Here is a 20,278-nt window from a genome sequence, read left to right as displayed (position 1 = left end):
CAGGTAGGTAGCCGTGTTGGTCTGACGCAGTCGAAATATATATATATATATATATATATATATATATATATATATATATAAACAGAGAGAAAGAGAAGCAGCCATATCCACTTTTTGACACACCCTCTGCTGGTTTGAAGCCCAGAGTTGTCTGAAGATGAATGCAGACTTTAGACAAAAAAAGGTTAGCCACCCCTGCATTAGAAGTTAACACAAATGTGTAAGAAAATGGAGACCTTAATGCATTATATTGCAGAGCAGGTTCAAGAACCAGTTTCTTACTGTAAGGAAGGTCTGATCCATACTGGTGGTTATAATGCTATAAATGCATTATATAAATGTGACACCAGGAGGCGCTGTATAACAGTCAATGAAAAACTGCATTGAGAGCTATACAACTTTTTCTTTTATTAGCGTTTTTTAAGATCAGTGTAGATCCAGCCTTAGTGTGGTAAAGGGCAACTTACCGCTCAGGTGACTCTTCGTAAATACTGTGGCAATCTGTATTCTCTAACATTAGACTTCGAGTAAGATTCTGTACTCCTGGGTAATGGAAGTTAGCAAAGGAATGTGACATGGGAGATGTTTTTGTCCCAAGATCTGTGATGCGTTTTTCATTAATTGTCAATCCACAGGAGAGTCCATCCAAGGCAGGGTTCAAGGAACGCGTCATGTAAGCATCAGCAGATTGAGGCCTCCTCATGGGTGAGGATGGGTAAGGAGAAAGTTTACTGATGAGGGGAGTCAAAAGGTCAGCATAGGCAGCTTTTGTAGGTTTTAGGAGTTTATCAACATGAATATTCAGCATCTTTTGTTCAAAAGCGCAAGAAAAAATAGTAGAGGGCAGATTCTGAAGCCACGACAACAAACTAAGGTCCAAGTCATCGCACCCATTACCACATAAAAGGTCAATGCCGAGCAACACTTCACTCTCCGTAATTTCTTCTCCTGTTGCTTTACTCTGACAAAACTCCACACAACATTCATACAATAGCCCCTTCATCACAAGCTGAAACAAACGATTGTTGCTTGCTTTAAAGCCAGCCTCACTTAGTTTTCTATCAGCAGGAATGAACTCAGCTACCATGACGCAAGCCTCTTCAAAACAGTGAACTCGTGCGGTGCTTGGGTTCCAGTCTTTGAATTCTGCATGGTTGGTCAGACGAGGCAATGTGAGAAGTAAACACAGTTTGCTATAGTCTTCTTTAGAAGGACAATATTCTTCCAGAGCATGTAGGCACTGTACAGCCTCTTTCATTGTAAATTCCAACTGAAAAAAGAGAGTACCCCTATTTAAGGCTAAAATAATGTTTTTTTTTATCATACATAGCTGCATAAAGATACAGGTAGATAAATTACTTTGCTATTCACCTATTAATAATCAATTGCAGTTTTATGAGTGTCATCTTTCCCCGCATATGAAAGTACAACTTCAACTTGTGTGACCAATAAAATGCTGTTCAACCGAACATTTTTCTATGATATCTAGTGCTGGCACAATTTGTTTTCTAGATAGTTTCCTAGGTCACGTTTAAGACATCTTGGTATAAGTGCCATTTCTTTAATCATTGATTAAGGTTTGATACCTAGGTCACTTTTTCCCCTATTCCAACTTGCATTCAGCACCAGATTTATCCACCATGGCACCTTAATTTTACAAGGCACAGTTCAGCCCCACGATAATGGGTTGTGAATCACTGTATCAAGTGATCTTCAGTTTTTACTTTCTACACAGATATCCTTGCGTTACAGTTCTTAAAACAAAAATGTAAGACTTGAAAACGAACTTTAAGAAAGACTTGATTGCCTTCTAAAAAGCAGAATACATTTGTATTTTATAAGTTTAGCTAGAGTGCTGTGATTAGATCACAAGGCTTACATGTTGAGGCTCATCTTCTGCAGACATTGCATTGTTTACACATAAGGCTTCTAGAAACTTCTGCTGCAGTATGATATAGCGAAACCTATGCACAAGAAAATAGAAATACAACTGATGTAACAGTGTAAATTAATGTGAACTTTGGTGCAAAATTATAGCAGTTAACTGGGACTGCTGTTCCTGAAATTTTGGAAGATAATATTCTAACACAGGGTTGGGGAAGGTTTAGGCATGCATTGCTTTCAATTTGGTCCACAAGGCTGTTTTTAATAATAATAATAGTAATAATAATAATTTATTAAATTTATATACCGCCCTATTCCCGGAGGTCTCAGGGCGGTTCACAGAACAAAATCAAAATATGAAACCACAAAATAAATAATCAAAATAAAAACAACAGCCCAATAACCCCCCTCCAAAAAACCCCCCACATTTTAAAAGGGCATAGGATGTTAATCAAATCAGCCAAAGACCTGGTTAAAAAGGAACGTTTTTGCCTAGTGCCTAAAGGTGTATAATGAAGGCGCCAGGCAAACTTCCCTGGGAGAGCATTCCACAGACAGGGAGCCACTGCAGAGAAGGCCCATTGTCGTGTTGTCACCCTCCGGACCTCTCGAGGAGGAGGCACACAAAGAAGGGCCTCAGAAGATGATCTCAGGGTCCGGATAGGTGCATACAGAAAGAGGCAGTCCTTGAGATACTGTGGTCCTGAGCTGTTTAAGGATTTATAGGTCAAAAGCAGCACTTTGAATTGGGCCTGGAAACTAATTGGTAGCCAGTGCAGTCAGACCAGGATCGGTGTAATATGCTCAAACCGTCTTGCTCCGGTGAGCAACCTGGCCGCTGAATTCTGCACTAGCTGAAGTTTCTGAACTGTCTTCAGAGGCAGCCCTGCCTATAATGCATTGCAGTAATCTAACCCTGAGGTTACCAGAGCATAGACAATAGTAGTTAGGCTATCCCTGTCCAGATAGGGGTGTAGCTGGGCCACCAGCTGAAGCTGAAGGCACTCTAGGCCAGAGGCCAGCTGAGCCTTGAGCAACAGCAAAGAATCCAGGAGTACCCCTGGAGCTACAAACCTGCTGCTTCAGAGGAAGTGTAACCCCATCAAGAGCAGGTGATCTCCCACCCGTCCGGTCTAGGGAACCACCCACTAATAGTGCCTCAGTCTTATCTGGATTGAGTTTCAGTTTGTTGGCTCTCATCCAGTCCATTACCGAGGCAAGACACTGGTCCAGCACTTCCACTGCCTCACCTGCAGATGTAAAGGAGAAATAGAGCTGAGTGTCATCAGCATACTGCTGACAACGTACTCTAAACCTCTGGATAACGCCATCCAGCGTTTTCATGTAGATGTTAAACAATGTGGGAATAGGATTGAGCCCTGCGGAACCCTAGATTGAAGATTTCACAGGGCTGAAAAGCATTCCCCAAGCACCACCCCCTGGAAAGACCATCCAAGTAGGACTGGAACCACTGCAAAGTGGTGCCACCCACCCCTAGTTCGGACAGTCACTCCAGAAGGATACCGTAGTCAATGGTATTGAAAGTCGCTGAGAGGTCGAGAAGAATTAACAGGGACATGTTTCCCATGTCTCTCTCTCGACAGAGGTCATCATACAGGGCGACCAAAGCAGTTTCTGTGCCAAAACCAGGCCTAAACCTCGACTGAAATGGAGAAATGGATCCAGAAAATCAGTTTCTTCCAAAAAGCGCCTGGATCTGGTTTGCGACCACTCACTCCAGAACCTTGCTCAGGAAAGGGAAATTAGCAACTGGCTGGCAGTTAGTTAGGTTTTCCGAATCCAGGGAAGGTTTCAAACAGGCAGGGAACACCTCCTCCTGTAAAGAGGCACTGATCACATGCCTGGCCCAGCCAGCTGTTCCCTCCCTGCTGGTTTTTATCAGCCAAGAGGGGCAAAGGTCTAGAGTGCAAGTGGTTGCCCTGACTGATCCGAGCACCTTGTTCACATCCTCGAACCTTACCAACTGAAACTCATCCAACACAACAGGACTAGACTGTGCTCTGGACACCCCATGAGATTCACTTGCTATAACAGCAGAGTCAAGATCTAGGTGGAGGCAAGCAATTTTATCCTCAAAATGCTTTGCAAACAAGTCACAGAGAGCTGCCGTTGGATCTTTCACCACCTTTGGGCCACCCTGTAAAAGGCCCCATACAATCTGAAAAAGCGCTGCTGGGCGACATAATGAGGATGCAATGGAGGCAGCAAAATATGCCTTCTTTGCTACCTTCACTGCCACTAGGTAGGCTTGATAATGAGCCCTTACCAGTGTCCGGTTGCATTCATTCGTATCTTTCCTCCACTTGTGTTCAAGCTGTCTCCCAGCTTTGTTTCCTCGCCCTAAGATCTGGAGTATACCAGGGGGCCAAACGGGCTCCATGAAGTGGGAGAGGGCACTCAGGGGCGATCGTGTCAATAGCCTGAGCCATGTGGGTGTTCCAGAGGTCAGTCAGGGCTTTGACAGGGGCACCAGTCATCTCAGCCGGAAAACCTCCCAGAGCCATTTGGAATCCCACTGGATCCATCCGCCTCCGAGGGCGGACCTTCTTAATAGGTTCCCTGCCTCTGTGGAGGGGAAAAGGTGCTGACAGCCTAAATCTCAACAGGAAGTGATCTGACCATGACAAGGGACTGATGTCAATATCCCCCACCTTCAAATCACCCTGTTCCTGCCCAGTCGAGAAAACAAAATCCAGAGTGTGGCCTCCCATGTGCCATGGGCCAGTGACACGTTGGGACAGCCCCATGTTTCCCGCAAGTCAAGTCTTCCTTCATATGTGACAACAGGCATATGGCAGGCAGAGGTGTGGCTGGATTGGTTGTGTAACAGAGTTCTTCATGGGGAGCTTGATGATGTAGCCAATCCCTGCAGAAAGCAGAGTTGAATCCACAGCCCATCAGCTGAATTCAAGCCTGCCAGATCAGCTGTGCAACTCAGTTCCCCATGGGGAGGAGAGCTTGGCTGCACAGCTGATGCCTGCAGAAAACAGGGCTGAAGCCTGTACTCAGTGCATCTGAAGCTGAGTATATAGCTAACAAAGCCCCTTGTGCTACTGTTCCCCAGCACCTAACAACCAGCTGGCTGTTGGAAGCCTAGGAAGCACTGAGCAACAGACTTTGACAGGTGGGTGGGCCAAGCCAGCTGTCAATCATCATCATGGCATTAGGTGAATTGACAAGTGGGCTCTCCTGCTCACCTGTCAAAGTTGGCCCATGCGGGTAGGGACGGATAAGGATCTAGGCCACTGCACCAAAAACGTTCTCTAATCGTTCCTTTGTTATCCCAAATCCTAACTATGAGAGCTTATCCAAACACTGCTATTTTGTTTCTACTTGTATAATGGAATTTTAGTGAGAGCTGTGATGAAAATGTGTTATTCTTATAGAGTTAATTGAGAAAAGCTTGTAAGGAAGAATGCAATGCAGATATAGATACTGCAACAGTTCTGAAACTGTATGAAGGCTGAGTGCATGTTTAATTGTTGTGTTGCATAAATGGGATTGCCATGGTATTGAAAAATTACTATAAATTTACCTTTTCTTATCAAATTTGTCCATGCACTCCAGAGGTTGGATGAACTGAAGAACCTCATCCCACTGACCATCAAGGATCAATTGTCTTTTAAGAGAGAGAGAGAGAGACAGAGAGAGAGAGAGAGAGAGAGAGAGAGAGAGAGAGAGAGAGAGAGATTGTGATTGAGATCTATTGAATTCTGCTGGACTTTTTTTTAAGCTAACCAAAACATCCCTTCCCTCAACTACAGCAGCTGACCAATCAGCTTTACAAAGTCAATGCTTTACAAAGTAGTTAAGAAGATTATTTACTAATTTAAATAGATAAAAGTAAAACCTTTTTACAGGAAGTCAGAAAACTGTCACCCTCCTCTTTCTGTTAGCAGAGGTGTCCGCTGGATCAAGGGACTGAAAGTCACAACTGGATGCAATATAATTTGTATTGCCTTGTGCTGAACAGTACTATCTGGTAAAAGTTGGGCGGCTCAAAAATGTAAACTGACAATAATCTAATAATGTATTTATGCATGTTTCAGATACTTATAGGAATAGCATTACACTGGCCATGTCTTGCAGCCAAGTGCTTAAAAGGGGTTATGGATAAATTTTATTCAGTACACATACAGAAATGGATAACAAGTCAGTCAAGATACTGTAAAGCCCAAGATGGATCAAAGCATTTTAAAGGCATGGACCTGAGTTTAAACAACAGCAACAAAAATGTGAGCTTTGTATAAAGAGTATCCTTAATACTATGATAATTATTTGTACCTTAAGAAAAGCATATCATCTGAGAACAGTCCATTAATTACTCCACTTTCTTTCTCCAGAGCCAACATACTGATATGAAGTTTTCTTGAATTCAAAAAATCCAGTATTAGCTTGACTATTTCAGCTTCTTTTACATTCACTGTCTCTTCTGCCGTCATTGTGAAAGACTGGAAAGAAGAAGAAAAAGCTACATATAAAATTGGGATTGACCTGCATCTTGTTAGCAAACAGACACCGTCAAATGCATTTTCTTCTTTGTTTACATGAAACATGCTAGAGCTTGGCAGTAGGCTTAACCACTAAAGTTCATGCAGCTCAGTGTAGCGTCACTAATAATTTGGCCCAGTTGTACAGCTAGCAGTTCAGCTTCATACAGAGGGCTACAAATATCAAGGGAAGATTGTTTTACTTAACTATGTTTCAGTTTACAAGCGTTTAGTAGCATAAGGAACATTTGAACAACAGCTTCTTTAGAAAAAAACTCAACATGCGTTAAAGCAGAGTATCTGGCCATTCAGAAAGTGGACATTTTGTTGGTTACATTGGGGGGGGGAGACCCCATAACAGTAATCTACTTTAGAATTATTAATATTATTAAGCAAAAATAATTGCTAATTTTACCATGAATTATCAGCATAATTGAATAACCTAACAATCTTACAAACTGCTGCCTACATTTTATCAAAATGCCACTTGCATGCTATGGAGTATTTCTGCCTACATTTTTGTTTTAGCAAATTAATCTTTAAGATCCAGGCAAAAACATTACTTAATATAGACTTCATGTGATTTGGCCTTTCCTATCGTATGCTCCAAATCAAATCCAAAGATCAAGTATGTGTGCATTATAAATAATACCATCTGTGCATTATGCACAAACAAAATGAAACAAAACAGAGAAAGGGGGGGATTTTCAGTGGCTGCTGCAATATTCACTTTCTTTTGAATATTAATATATGATTAACTATGTACAATACTTTTTCTGTTTAAGTTCCTGCAGAAGGTTAAAGGAAGGAGTAAAAATCCTTGTATTTATTCATTTTTTTAGATTTGTAGCTGCTTCTCAGTTACTTGTCTCAAGAATGGAATACAGATTTAAATCTTACACTGAGTAATACAAAATGACCATTTTGACCACACATCTCCTTACCACTTGACAGGATATAAACTAGTATGCCAAGTATTAATATGCATACAATTTGCTTAATGAACTGTGTGTATCTGTCAACTGTATATGAATCTGTATTTGAAACTTAGTCATTTGTGTTCTAACAGTAAGGTTTCAAATCTCTCATTTAAAATTCTGTTTGAATAAATGTTTTACAAGTTCCTTTGCCCAGCACTTGATACAGTCCTAAACCTCTGTATATAGAAATTTTGCATTGGTTTCTTGCTGTTTTTCGTTCTTCCCATAATAAGTCACATAAAAATGGTGATTAGCTGTCACTTTCCACTCCACATAAACACAAACATGTGCATTTGTCACTTACGACATGATTTCCTACATGGAAATTGTATCTGTGTAGGAAAAGAGTCTTGTGTGAAGTATTCCCAAGTGTGTTCATAAAAAGTCACTATTATGTATTTCATCTACAGAGATAGTCCATAAGGAGGAATCACTCCATAGAGTCAGTGTTTGTAAAATGATAGTGAGAGGTAATGCTCATGGTATGCCAGACATGAAGATTTCATCCTTGGTATTTGTACTATTCTACTTCATAGTCTTCCTGATTATTCTTTCCATGGTTTAAACAGCATATCTAACTCAGCAAACATACTGCTAATAGGTACTGAGCAATACAATACAAGTACTGAATCTTTGTAATCACAAATAATTATTCATGTTTGAAAGGATTGCATAGTATTACAAGAAGCATGTACATTTTGCTTAAGACTGAAGACAGATCTAGAGAAAAGGGATCAAAAGGTAAAATGAAAGGAAGTACTGGAGAAGCTGCTTCTCCACTAGCAGATGGATGGGGCCAGAGTATACTTCTCTTTAATTCTGCGGTTGCAGCAGTTTCCCCACCCTGACAAACTCCCTGCTGCTGCTCCTTCACTGGCAAATCGACAGAGTCGGCCTGGTGAATCCTTCCATTATGTTCTACCTGAAGAGTACGGAATGTAGCTTCTTCAGCAGTCTTTAATCCTTTGGCAAACTGGGGTCACAGTGTGCTTGCCTTCAGTTCTGCAGTGCCAGGACAACTCCCATGATTCATTGTTATTCACAGACATGTCAGTTTCCAGAACTGCTTTCTCCCACCCAGAACTTCAGAATCCCAATTGTAAGAACTCATAGGCAGAGTTGCAACTGAGACCAATGATGTAGGGATGTGCACTTGTCAATCTGGATGTGTTAATTAGTATGTCAGTTGTATTCTAGTACTGTAGTTATGTTTCATTTCCTCATTTGTGTTGCATTTTAAGTTTTGCAGCATTTCATGGCCTGTCTAGCATGCACTGTCTTTGTCAGAAACTAATGTGAGCTCAAAAAGATCCCACCAGGCACAATATCAATTGTCCAGGGAGTGAGATTTTGCATTAAATAGGACTGGCTCTAATCCACAGTCAGATTTTAAGACACAGAAGGCTAGAATAAGAAGAATCACAAATTGACATACACACCCATAAATCTGAGCCTATGCTCTTGGCTGACATATATGGGGGGGTTGGGGTGGAAAGAGGGAGAGAGAAAATAAGAAGCAGCTGGGCCACAGAAGGTGTTAGTCACAGAACACAAAACAACTCTTTGCTCAGTGTATGTGGAGGAGAAACCACAAAGACTCTGGGCAAGTGAGATGTCTTTCCCTCTTGAAGGCAGCTGCTCACATTTCATCATAATTGTTTCAGTTCCCATTAAGCATTTGGGACAGACATTTGATCCTTGGAGATATTCTCTGTATAGATGGGAACCTCAGAGGAACTAAACTGATTGACAATTGTAAGTACAAAAACTATATAATATTTTATCACAGCCTCTAAAATCGCTCCCCTCCTCCATCTCAAAAGATCCCAGATTTTTTAGTAGTATTTTTAATGATACTATGACTTATCAAATAATTTAACAACCTCATTTGCAGGAATCATGTTTAGCTATCCACTAAGTTTCTTAGGATTAGGAGACTACAAATACATCTCATGTGAAACAGGATCCCAAGATTTCAATTTTACAATTTAGAGTAGTACAGATAACATACCTCCTGTGTTAGTAATTTTATTAAATATTTATACATGCTACTGATGCAGAAGGTGGTATGATATACAATACGTTGCCAGGGAGTAGATTTACACTAAGCAGCAGCTTTAATGGGAGTGTCAACAGAAACCTTTTTACAAATGAAATGTCTTACACACTTCCCAATATGTAAGTAGAACAGACACCGATACCTTCCCTAAGTTGTATAGAAGACGGAATTTCAGCAAGTGCAGCTTTTCTCAACCTTGCATTACAAACTCAGTCTTCTGGAATTCCCTCTTCTACACAACAATCAAAGATGCATAAACCCTTTCTTCTCTTTCACCCAGAGTAAGATTATTATAGACAGGCTCACTAGAAATTAGCAGAAGGCAATATTCTAAATTCCCTTAAGGAGGATGCAATCATCAGTTCTATAACAGTAACTAAAAGACAGTGGTGGGAACCTCCAATCCATCTTAATTAGGCCTGCCAGGACTCAGATGTTGGCTCACCAGGCCATTTGGGGTAAACCACATCCACCTTTTCTGGCCCAACATCATAGGAAAGGTCAAGCATCAAAAAATTATTTGCATCAGCAAGTCAGCACAGTGAAAGAAAAGGCATCAAATTCAGAAAGTACTGATTTTTTTATGCAAAGAAAGAATTTGGAATACACTCCGAATTCAAGTTAAGGATGCAAATAAATGATCTTCATTTGCAGAGAGCCACATTTCCCTAGGAAAGATCCTTCACATCCCTGGTTTTAATTCAAGCCTGACTGCAAAGGAAGAATAAAAAGTGCACTCCCGATTCCTTCTATTGAACTTAAGTCACCTGTCAAAAAAACCCTCGGAAGATGGGGGACCTCAGAATCCACCCCACCCTGATATAGGATGCAAAGAGCACTGCTGCAGCACTAACATTGCTGTGTGCGCTGCTTCTTGTGAGCTTAAAAGCTGAAATAGGTAGCACATGTTGTGGAGATTACACTGCAGTGCTCCTTCCAGCTTTGCCTAAGCACTAGAAGTAAGGCACATCAGATGTTACATAGCTACTACTGAAGTCTCAGTCTAAGAAGTTATCCTCCTCGCTATATATGGAACAGAGAATTAACATTCCTGTTTACATGTAATGCTAAGACCATGGCTTAGCACAAACAAGTGGTTCATGGTTTAGCTCTCTCAGACAAACCATGAGCTGTATATCATAGGACAAGCCAAGCAGAAAAGTGAAGTGTCAATTGGCCCTAAACACACAATCATATTCCCTTGGAAGGAACCATCATTTTTGTTTATCATAGCTTTCAATCCTTGAATTAGAAGCTGGTAATGAGTGTTTTAAGTGGTAAGGAAAAACTAACAGCTTTTATTTAAAAGTCCTGTACTAGTGACCAAGTTTTTTAATTTGATGAAAAACAGAAATTGGGATGTTTGTCATGTTAATACTGATGGAGATATCAAACATTTATTGACCTAGTATTTGTCTCACACTTGTTTTTATCATGCATAAAAATTGGGATTAAAGATAGAAAAAAGTAACAAAGAGTAAATTACAGCACCCTGATCCAGATTAAAAGATCCTGGAGATAAACGTTAGGACAGTGGTGTTGTGTGAGCCCATAGCACCAAGGACAGGTGGGCACAAGCACTCAGGGATGGGGCATGCTGGGGGCAGAGGGAGAAGGAGCCTACCACAGTACCCAGCAGCCCCACATGCCTGGCATGCCAAAGGAAAAACAAGCCTGACTTGGGAGTGGAGCAACTGCTGCTGCCACCCACACCCCAGCCCCAAAGGCCAGCCTGGGCATGGCTTCCCTCAATAAAAGAACTATTGGGGGTGCCTGGTTGTGCCCCCTCAAAAAAATGCACCCAGGGCAATGCCCCCCAAGCCACGCCACTGTGTTAGGAAGCAGGCTTCTGTGCACACATTATGTTTTGGATCAGGACATGCACATTCAAATTAACTGTACTTTCCAATGTGCACCCAAACACAGACATCTCCTATAGGTACTATATTCTTTTATTTTCAATGAGATGCATATTTGGATGTGCATCCACAGTCTAGTACAATTATGAGTGAATACCATTTTTACACATGACTGAAGCTGGATTGGGGCATTGTCTCTGCATTTGGAAAGTTCTGTCTGTCTTGTACTGTAATTCATTCTACATGCTAGTGTGAAGAACTCTACAGCTTAGTCACAGGGCAACAAGACGAAAAGTTTAGTTCTACCAAAGAAATAAGTCCAGCAAGAAAATAAGCTTATGTATGTGGAAGCATTTTGTAAGTAACTAATCAACAGAATTATAATGTTACTAGAGACTTATAGGCTCAGAATAAACAACAGAAAAATTAGAGGCAATCCTGTCCTCCCCCCATTTTTCCAGCCCCCCCCCAGGTCTTCACATCTCTAAAATTAATAAAACACACTGGTGCATCAGTATATTCATATCAGGGACTATAAGGCATATGCAAAGGAGATTTTATCACACTGGGAGATAAACCACCATCCAACAAATCTGAAAGATGCAGCTCAAGCTCCTCAGTATGCCACAAGCAGCCAGCACATATGGCACACAACGTCACCAAAGTGATCCAAGGCTAATACTTCAGAATGACTGAAGGATTTAGAATCCCTTTCTTTTTAATATACATTTTGAATTTGCAGGTTTTCTTCCAATTCTGATTACTGATTTGTTGAAAAAGCAAAGCTTTCATAGCGTATCACCACTCAGACATTCCAATATTGTTTACAGAAATGTAAGTCATATATCCTTACTCCAGATAACAGCTTATATTGGACAGCTATGACAACCAATTGACACAGATGGAAATAACTAAGGCTTTGCTTCAGTAGCGTCTTTCTCTGCGAGAGTTAAATTGTCATTGCATGCAATCTTGACTAAGCCTTTTCTAAGTAGACTAGCAAGCGTTGCCGTCATTGCATGAGACAATGGTCTAAAATAAATGCAAGCATACCATAAGGGATACCAAAAAGAAAAATAAATTCAAGGAGCACATTGCTAAAAATATTAAGACAATAATCAAACATGCATGCATGCATGCTGGGAGGGCTCTGCCCCAACGCTTGCTCTGCTGTCCAACCCCACCACCAGCACTTCCCAACATTAGCCCCCTAAAGCTTCCCCTTTCCACCCTACGCAACTACTAAATCTCCTTTTCACCTTCCCAACCCTATTTTTGAAACCATTTCTCTCCTCTGTTCTGCAGCTGCACTTTGTCCACAAAACTAGATGACTTTAAAAGGGGATTGGACAAATTTATGAAGGATAAGGCTCTCAAGGCTAGTTGCTGGAAAGCTTGCTGGAAATCACAAGTGAGGAGAATGCTGGTGTGCTCAGGTCCCGCTTGCAGGCCTTCCGTAAGCATCTGAAAAGGTGGAGAGATTTTCCCGCCTTAAAAACTTCCTACCTTCTCACTATTTGCAATTCCCAAATTTACAGTGCAATCTTATGCATATACTCGGACCTCATCTGCACCATACTGCACTAAAGTAATATAGACAGTTTTAAACAGCTAACCACTTTGAACAGCTATGCTTTCCTGCAAAGCAGCCTGAGAACTAAAGTTTAAGGGTGCTGAGAGCTGTTAGGTGGCCCCAATTCCCCTCACAGAACTACAGTTGCAAGGGTTTCCTGGGAAGAGGGACTGATTGTTAAACCATACTGGAATTGTAGCTTGGGGAGCAAAATAGGGGATCTCTCAGCACCCTCTCAGCAACTACACTTCCCATGATGCTTTTGGGGAAGCCACAGCTGTTTAAAGTGATATAGTGATAGAACGGAAAGCCAGTGTCATGTAGTGGTTAGGATGTCTGGCTAGGACCTGTACAACCAAGGTTCAAATCTCCACTTAGCCATAAAGCTCACTGGGTGACCTTGGGCCAGTCACTCTCAGCTCAACCTACTTCACAGGGTTGTTGTGAAGATCAAATGGGGAGAACTATTTACGCCACCTTGAGCTTGCTGGAGGAAAGGTGGGATATAAATACAATCAATCAATCAATAATTCTGCTTTAAATACATAGTGCAGATGGGGCCTTAGAAGTAAATCCCACTGAGTTCGATGGGACTTACTTCCAGGTAAGTGAGTACAAGATTTAAGGCTAAGTACGCAAGTAACAATTTATCTCTTAAAGGCTGCTTTAAGGTAATAAATTGAACATTGTCTTAAATCACAAATTAATAAACGTATTTTATAGATGTTAAGATTATATTTTAATTATAATTTAGTGCCTTTAGAGCTAAATTACTGTGAGTATATCTAATACTAAGTTTCTTCCCTCCGCTGTAGCTTGTGGCTTGGCTCGCTTCGTACTATTTATTCAGCAAGCTAGATGAACTGTGTGATGCATTGTGGCTTTAACACGATCATATTGCAGAACACAAGTTGTCAGGTAATTCTGCCTTGAAACAGCAGGCTAGCCAACAGTACAATCCTGTGTATGTGTCAGAAGAATGTACCACTGATACTTCCCATCTCTAGTGTGTTTAGTATTGAAGCCTGCCTGAAGCACTTGTTGGTTCCTTTCATTTCTTTGATTGTTAAACTGAAGTGTTAATAAAGAAATTACAATCTTCTTTAAAGGGAAAGGGAACAAACTGTACTTAAGGTCACCCTCAATTTGAGACAGTCCTTCAAGCCCATAATTTGTAAAATTAGTTGCTATTGTGTAATGATTTATCTCCCAAAATAGCACAGTAGAATCTAAAGTAATTGTAAACAGAAGTTCAATATACAACAGAAAACTAAAATAGATTAATATGCAAATAATTGAATATTCATTTGGCATAGTATTTATTATTATTTAAAACACCTCCCGACAATGCACAATTTCTGCAACACACAAAGACAGGCAGGCACCTAGGGGCCAAGGCACTGGTTTATTATTCCATATTTAGTCTCTCCTAACAGCCTTTTAATCAAAGGATAAGGATAAGTATTTGTGGCAAATAGGTATTAAGGCAGCATTTAAATTTTAAAAGGTACATAGATTTATTTACATTATGTCCATGTATTACTTATTGTTCAGTAAGAGGCATATTTGAGGGTCAATAACTGATTATGGATAAAAAGTGCCCTTTATTTTGTGATTATAACACATATCCACTGTTTATTACAGGGGTGGGAACCTGTGGCCTTGCAAATTATGTTGGAGGACAACTCACATCAGCCCTAACCAGCAGCACCAGGATGATGGGATTTGTAGTGCTGCAACATCTGGAGGGCCACATGTTCCCCACCACTGGTTTACAATAAACATTCCACACAACTATATGTATTTAAAGGGAAAATCCCAGTGCTTTTCAGCTCTTCACTGCACCCATTCTAGTCATTCTTATAATAATATAAATAGGGCGTTCCAATCAAAAGCAAGCACTTTTACCCCCTTTTCATTTTATGGTAAGGAAATGCATATGTTTAACTCTCTGACTGAAATAAAAGGAGAAGGAGAATTGCTTTGTTTTAGCAGGATTGCGCTTTAACAATATTACCCAAGCCAGGCCACGACAGAGCAAAAGGACTCAGTGACCCACTGTTTTTCAACTCTTTGGCTTACTAAGGGAAAACAATTGCTTCTAATTGCAACAACCAAAACCTCCATTCAATAAATAAAGAGCAAATGCTTCACATCCTCCTGCTCCATAGCTGCAGTCAATTGGCCTGCCCAAAAGGATGCATGTCAGGTGGTACAAAATTACTATATGTTCTTTATGCTAGGCATGAAAGGAAGATGGTAGCTCTATCATAATTAGCACACCTTTTCTGGTAGTGCCACAGTGCTTGGATTGAACCTAAGATATAAAAATGCAACAGTGCTGCAGAGAGGAGGTAGATGCAAAAATCCAGTGTCTCGAAAACTGATCCTGGTGTCAAGATTACTGAAGAGGACAGAAAGGTTTCTTTGGTAGGTACTACAATGAGGGGAACCTCAAGGGAATATTAGCTATGATTCCTAGATAGATTTCAGCCTGGCATCTTTCAAGTAAACCCTATATGGGAGAAGTGGGGTGGGAAGAGCCTGCAGCGTAACAGCAAGAATAAAACTCTCATCATCATCATCATTATTAAAATTTCTATGCTGTCCTTCATAGGCCAAAGATTGCATAATTAGCCAAAGGCCTGGGAGAAGAGGAATGTTTTTGCCAGGCACCTACATTGGGATCTCTACTTCTTACTTTCAAGCGGCTCCTAGAAAATTTATTTGGCACCAAATTTTTGTGTATATATTTGTGAAAGAGAAAACACATGAGGAGGCTTCAAGAATAGCCAAGTGCAGAAGTTATCTGTGACTGACCAATGGGGCACTGAAAAGCCACAGCCTTTGCACCTTTACAGAGTGGTAAGCTAAAATAATTCTCATGATCTATGTTGCCCCATTTATGCCAAAATGAATAATTTTTGTTGTCAAATAGCTGTGCATTCTCTTGTTTTCACCTGCTATAATTTATTCTCCAACTATTATTTGTCTAAAAGATTATCAAATTAAATAGATGAGCAAAGCAAGAATGGAAGGTGATAAAACATACTAATTACAGCAATTAATCAGGAGATGAAGAGGAGAAAAGGCTATTCAAAAGATTACCATATAGAAATAGGAAGGGGTCACTAGCATAACAGTTATGTCAGCATATTATATTTATTTAGCCTTTCTCATGTGTGACCTATTGCTATTCAGGTCTCCAAACCAGAATATACCACAGACACATGGTACTCCAGAAAAGTAACAGGCATTCATTATTATGTTCATGGCATCCTTCAAACTAAGGTTGTCAACAAATTGATTTGCTCTTTGTTCAAACAAAGAACAAAGTATTCCATTATTGTCTTGAGCTATTGTATACAGTCGCTGCAACATCTGCAGCTGCCTGCTGCCAATATGTTTTGTCAAGTTTGCATTCCTGTATTCAGAATGCATCCATAATAACTGTCACCCTTCGTTCGTAAACTCACAGGATTGTCACTAAACTAAACACATTCTAAAAGAAGCATGCGCATGCATGCATCCACGAACCCACCCTTCCTTCACTGCAGCTCAGTTGTGTGAACAAAGGATTGCAACAGGGAATTGGATACTTGACACTCAAGTTTTTCCTGCTAAAACATGCTGAAAAAGCTACTGTGCTGTGACACAACCCTTGCAATGAAATTACTCAGGAGCAGGGACTTTAGGACACAAAACTGGAATGCTTCCTCGGGAAAACGCACAATTAAAAACCTCAGAGCAGGTAAGACAGGCTATAAAAACACCCCATCTTTTTCTTTTTCTTCCTCCAGACAGTGACACTGCAAACCTGTTTCAGGCATCCTCTCCTGTCAAGCACACCAAGCACAGCACAGACAGACAAACAATGTCTCTTATGTGCCCAGGACAGATCTGGGTTACTTAGGGAGAGCAGCTTTGCAGGTGCTTAACCCGTTCTGGGAGGTTTGCCCTGCTAATAATGCTGCAATAACAAAGGCAGAAGAGGGAGGTGCGGGGACGAGAGGAGGAGACGTTCGCCAGAGAACGGGAAGCAAAATGCAACAAAACCAGGGGCAACGGACAAAATTCAGCAGCAATGCACACGCATACAACACTTTCCCCTCGCGAGGCCGGCGGAGTGTGAGGAGAGGCAGCCGTGGCGATGAAGCATGCACTGACTCAACGGGAGACAAATAAGCAGGATGGGTTGCGGGGGGGGGGGTAAAGAAAATGGTCCTTTCGCTCATTCAGCACCAAAGCAGCCCAAGGGAGGCTGTCGCTTCGCCCCTCCCGCCGCCGCCACCACCAGCAGCGCCAAGCCCTTGCCCTGCCAACGCCTCCAAGGGGTGCCCCCCGAACGGGCACTCACACGGGGCCTGCCCTCAGGCCCAGGGCATCCCTTCCCACCCTCCCGCTCCTTCGACCCGGTTCTTTCCCCTCTCAGCGGAGGCGGCGCCACCCACCCAAGCCAGGGCAGCCGTAGGGCCCATCCCTCAGGGAAGAGACAGAGGCTCACCTCAGGGGAGGCTCCCTCCCAAAGCGGCGAGGGGAGACCGGGGCTGGCGGGGGCGCGCAAAATGGCGGCAAGCGGAGCCTCGCCACCGGGGTAGCGGCAGGGAGGGAAGGAGGGGAAGAGGGTCCCGTCGCCAGCAGCCAACGCGGCCCTGCCTGCCGGCGCCCAGCTGGGCGCCCAGCTGCTCCTCGCCTTCCCGGCCCGGCTTGTGTAGTGGCGGCGGCGGCGGCAGTGCCCTGGCTGCGGTTGTCAAGCGGCTTCTCCAATCAGTGCCCGGCAGGCCGGCTCCTCAGGGCCCCGCGGCGCCTGGGCGGGGTGACAGCGCAGCCGCCTGACTGGGAGAGCCAGGGAAAAAGGGGCGGGCGGGCGCGCGCAGGGGCGGCGTCCCTCCGGGAGGAATGGCTCGCCCAGCCCATGTCGGGGAGCGGCGCGGGCGGGAGGCGCGACGGGGATCGGGGGTGGCAGCGGCGGAGGCGGGCCAATAAGGAGCGAGGGAATCCGGGGTGTGGATTTTCTCTTCTCCTCCTCCTCCTCCGGCAAGATTGCTTCGCATCTGTTTGGTGGTTTTTTCTTAATCGCATCTTACGGAGGGTGTTTTTTTGTCTCCTCCTTCGCATCCTCTTCCCGCCCCAGTAATTCCTAGGGTGGGTGTTTTAAAGGCTGTTCTCCCATTACATTAATAGTGCCAAACTATTATTATTGTTATTGTTATTATTAAAATGGGATACTGCCCTTTATCCATACATCTCAAGGCAGTTCGCAACATAAACAATGCAGGATAAAAACACCAAAAACAAGAATAAAAACAATAACAAAATACACACATACAAACTAGCCGTTCCCAATGGCATGGTTAGCAACCACGTCTTTCTTCCAGACACGTGTACATTCTAGGCGAGCCCCTTAGAGGCAGGCCACTCACACAAGCAGTAATTGATACAAGGCAGGGGGGGTCTGTAGGGGTTTAGCCAGCTACCCCACAGGGGGCAGCCCCACATTTTAGCACCTGAGGAAAAGCACAGAATGACCCGCGCCCCCAGTCCCGCACCATGGAAGAAGGGGTGAGTGAAGATCCACGCGTGAAGGGTGGTATGCAAATGTATTTAACAATATACCACACGGTTGAAAATATATGTTGGAAATGTAGAGAGAAAGAAGGTACGTTCTTTCATATGTGGTGGACATGTCCCAAGGTGAAAGACTTCTGGGGGGAAATATATAATGAATTGAAAAAAAATGTTGAAAAATACATTTATTAAGAAACCAGAGGCCTTTCTACTTGGAGTAATAGGAATGAAATTGCCCCAAAAAGATGGTAAACTATTTTTGTATGCCACCACAGCAGCAAGACTGCAGTTAGCAAAAAATTGGAAGTCTCAAGAAATTCCAACGGTGGAAGAATGGCAGATGAAGATGTTGAATTTCCTGGAGCTAGCTGACCTGACTGGAAGAATCTGCGACCAAAAAGAAGAGGAATATCAAGAAGATTGGAAGAAATTTAAGGACTATTTGAATAAATATTGTAATATAAAAAATTAGAAATCACTTGAAAGTACTAAACAGGTCTAGGATTAAATTAGGATTTAATTAAATAATTGGGATTTAGAACAGTAAGAAAAGTGAATAACTTAGATAGGAGTTGGAAATATTTTTGTGGAAGAATGATATTGGAAAGCTGTTACATACAGATACAAGGAAATTCAGAAGGGAGGGATTTGAGGAAGTCAATTTACAATGTAAATAAAATGTGGGTTTTAAGGGATATGGGATAAGGATTATGTTTTTTATTGTTGTGGTTTAGGGGGTTTTTTTGTATGTTTTTCTGCTGTTGTTTCTCCTTTTTGTCAGGTTGCTTTTGTTATGATTATGAAAATTTAATTAAAAAATAAAGAAAAAAAAGGACAAATGTATTTAACAATAACAACAATACATTGGGAATAAGGTCTGGGGAGGAGACTAGCAGTGCCTAATATGCACCAAGAGGTCGCTGGAGGGGTGACTTGGGGTGGGGAGCTGCCAAGGAAGTAGCAGCAGTGCCAGTGGCATTTCTTGGAGGTCAGATCTGCTGCCCCTGTGGATCCTGTCACCTGAGGCAGTCGCCTTGCCTTGCCTTCTGGGTGGGTCGGCCCTGTCAACACTGCAGTAATGTGTGCATTGAGTCTTAGACCCCAATTACACTACAGGGAGAGGTAGCCATTACTTGACAGGTCACCATTTTGGCCGTTATTAATTCACAAATTGTCATTTCCCAAACCTCTTCATGATTAATGCCCTTATTATACCCAAATTATGCTTGGTGGCATGGAGTATGTTAATTCTTAATCGGTCCCATTTCTGAAGCTAGGGATAACTCAAGGTCCAACTGGTGCCAGGTGGCTTTTTGTTGCATGCTGCACAGAAATCTCCTCCTGTGTGATTTATATATCCCCCCCCCCCCCATATTTGCATTAGAAGGGTAAAATTCTGATTGATGCGGTTTTGGTAAGAAATCGTATTTGTTCCATTTTGCCTTTCAGCTTCTCTGTTTGTCCTGCTCCCCTTTCTTCCGACTGGGTCAAGCTCAGACGTGGTTTGCTTGCCAGTGCTGGGGCCTGTACCACAGTCTTGACATCACAGTAGCATTTTCCTCTATTTTTGCAGTGAAAGCTGCTGGCTTGTTGCCAGTGCATGTAATTACCATCTGAGAGCTTTCTTGATTCCAGTCTGTCCTTGTCTTTTCTCCCATTTTCCACTGCTACAGAAAATCCTTTTTGCCATAAATGTAGTGACTGAATAAACAAATACTGGTAAGTAAAAGCCATTACTGCATCCAGGCTTTCCTTCCTATCTGCTCACCAAAATGGATGGTTCTGTTATTAATGAATTGCCTTAAATCTGTATGACTTACTAAATGTCTACACTGTGTTAACAA

General features: G+C 42.2%; 2 protein-coding genes across 6 annotated transcripts in view; one reads left to right on the top strand and one right to left on the bottom strand.

Annotated features, from left to right (window-relative positions):
- WDR47 (WD repeat domain 47) overlaps positions 1-17,809 on the bottom strand; it is a 35,422-nt gene extending 17,613 nt beyond the window's left edge. For 2 of the 5 annotated variants that reach the window (XM_083620282.1, XM_083620283.1), the window contains exons 1-6: positions 17,371-17,721; positions 6,190-6,356; positions 5,441-5,524; positions 3,097-3,134; positions 1,880-1,964; positions 468-1,270 (exon numbers count right to left, since the gene is read on the bottom strand). In XM_083620282.1, coding sequence (XP_083476408.1) covers positions 468-1,270; positions 1,880-1,906 — 830 coding nt within the window. In that variant the 5' untranslated portion in view covers positions 1,907-1,964; positions 3,097-3,134; positions 5,441-5,524; positions 6,190-6,356; positions 17,371-17,721. Of the gene's footprint in view, positions 1-467; positions 1,271-1,879; positions 1,965-3,096; positions 3,135-5,440; positions 5,525-6,189; positions 6,377-13,295; positions 13,349-17,370 lie in introns of those variants that run through there. The other 3 variants (XM_083620280.1, XM_083620279.1, XM_083620281.1) reach the window with 3 other exon arrangements.
- DDX59 (DEAD-box helicase 59) overlaps positions 16,858-20,278 on the top strand; it is a 114,291-nt gene continuing 110,870 nt past the window's right edge. Inside the window, exon 1 of the mRNA XM_083620312.1 lies at positions 16,858-16,873. The gene's annotated coding sequence lies outside the window, so the exon portion shown is untranslated. The remainder of the gene's footprint in view (positions 16,874-20,278) is intronic.

The sequence above is a fragment of the Podarcis filfolensis genome (assembly GCF_964270895.1).
Source record: "Podarcis filfolensis genome assembly, chromosome: 6".
In the NCBI taxonomy this organism is placed as follows: Eukaryota; Metazoa; Chordata; class Lepidosauria; order Squamata; family Lacertidae; genus Podarcis; species Podarcis filfolensis.
The sequence above is the reverse complement of the archived record's forward strand: the minus strand, read 5'-3'. Positions and strand labels throughout refer to the sequence as shown.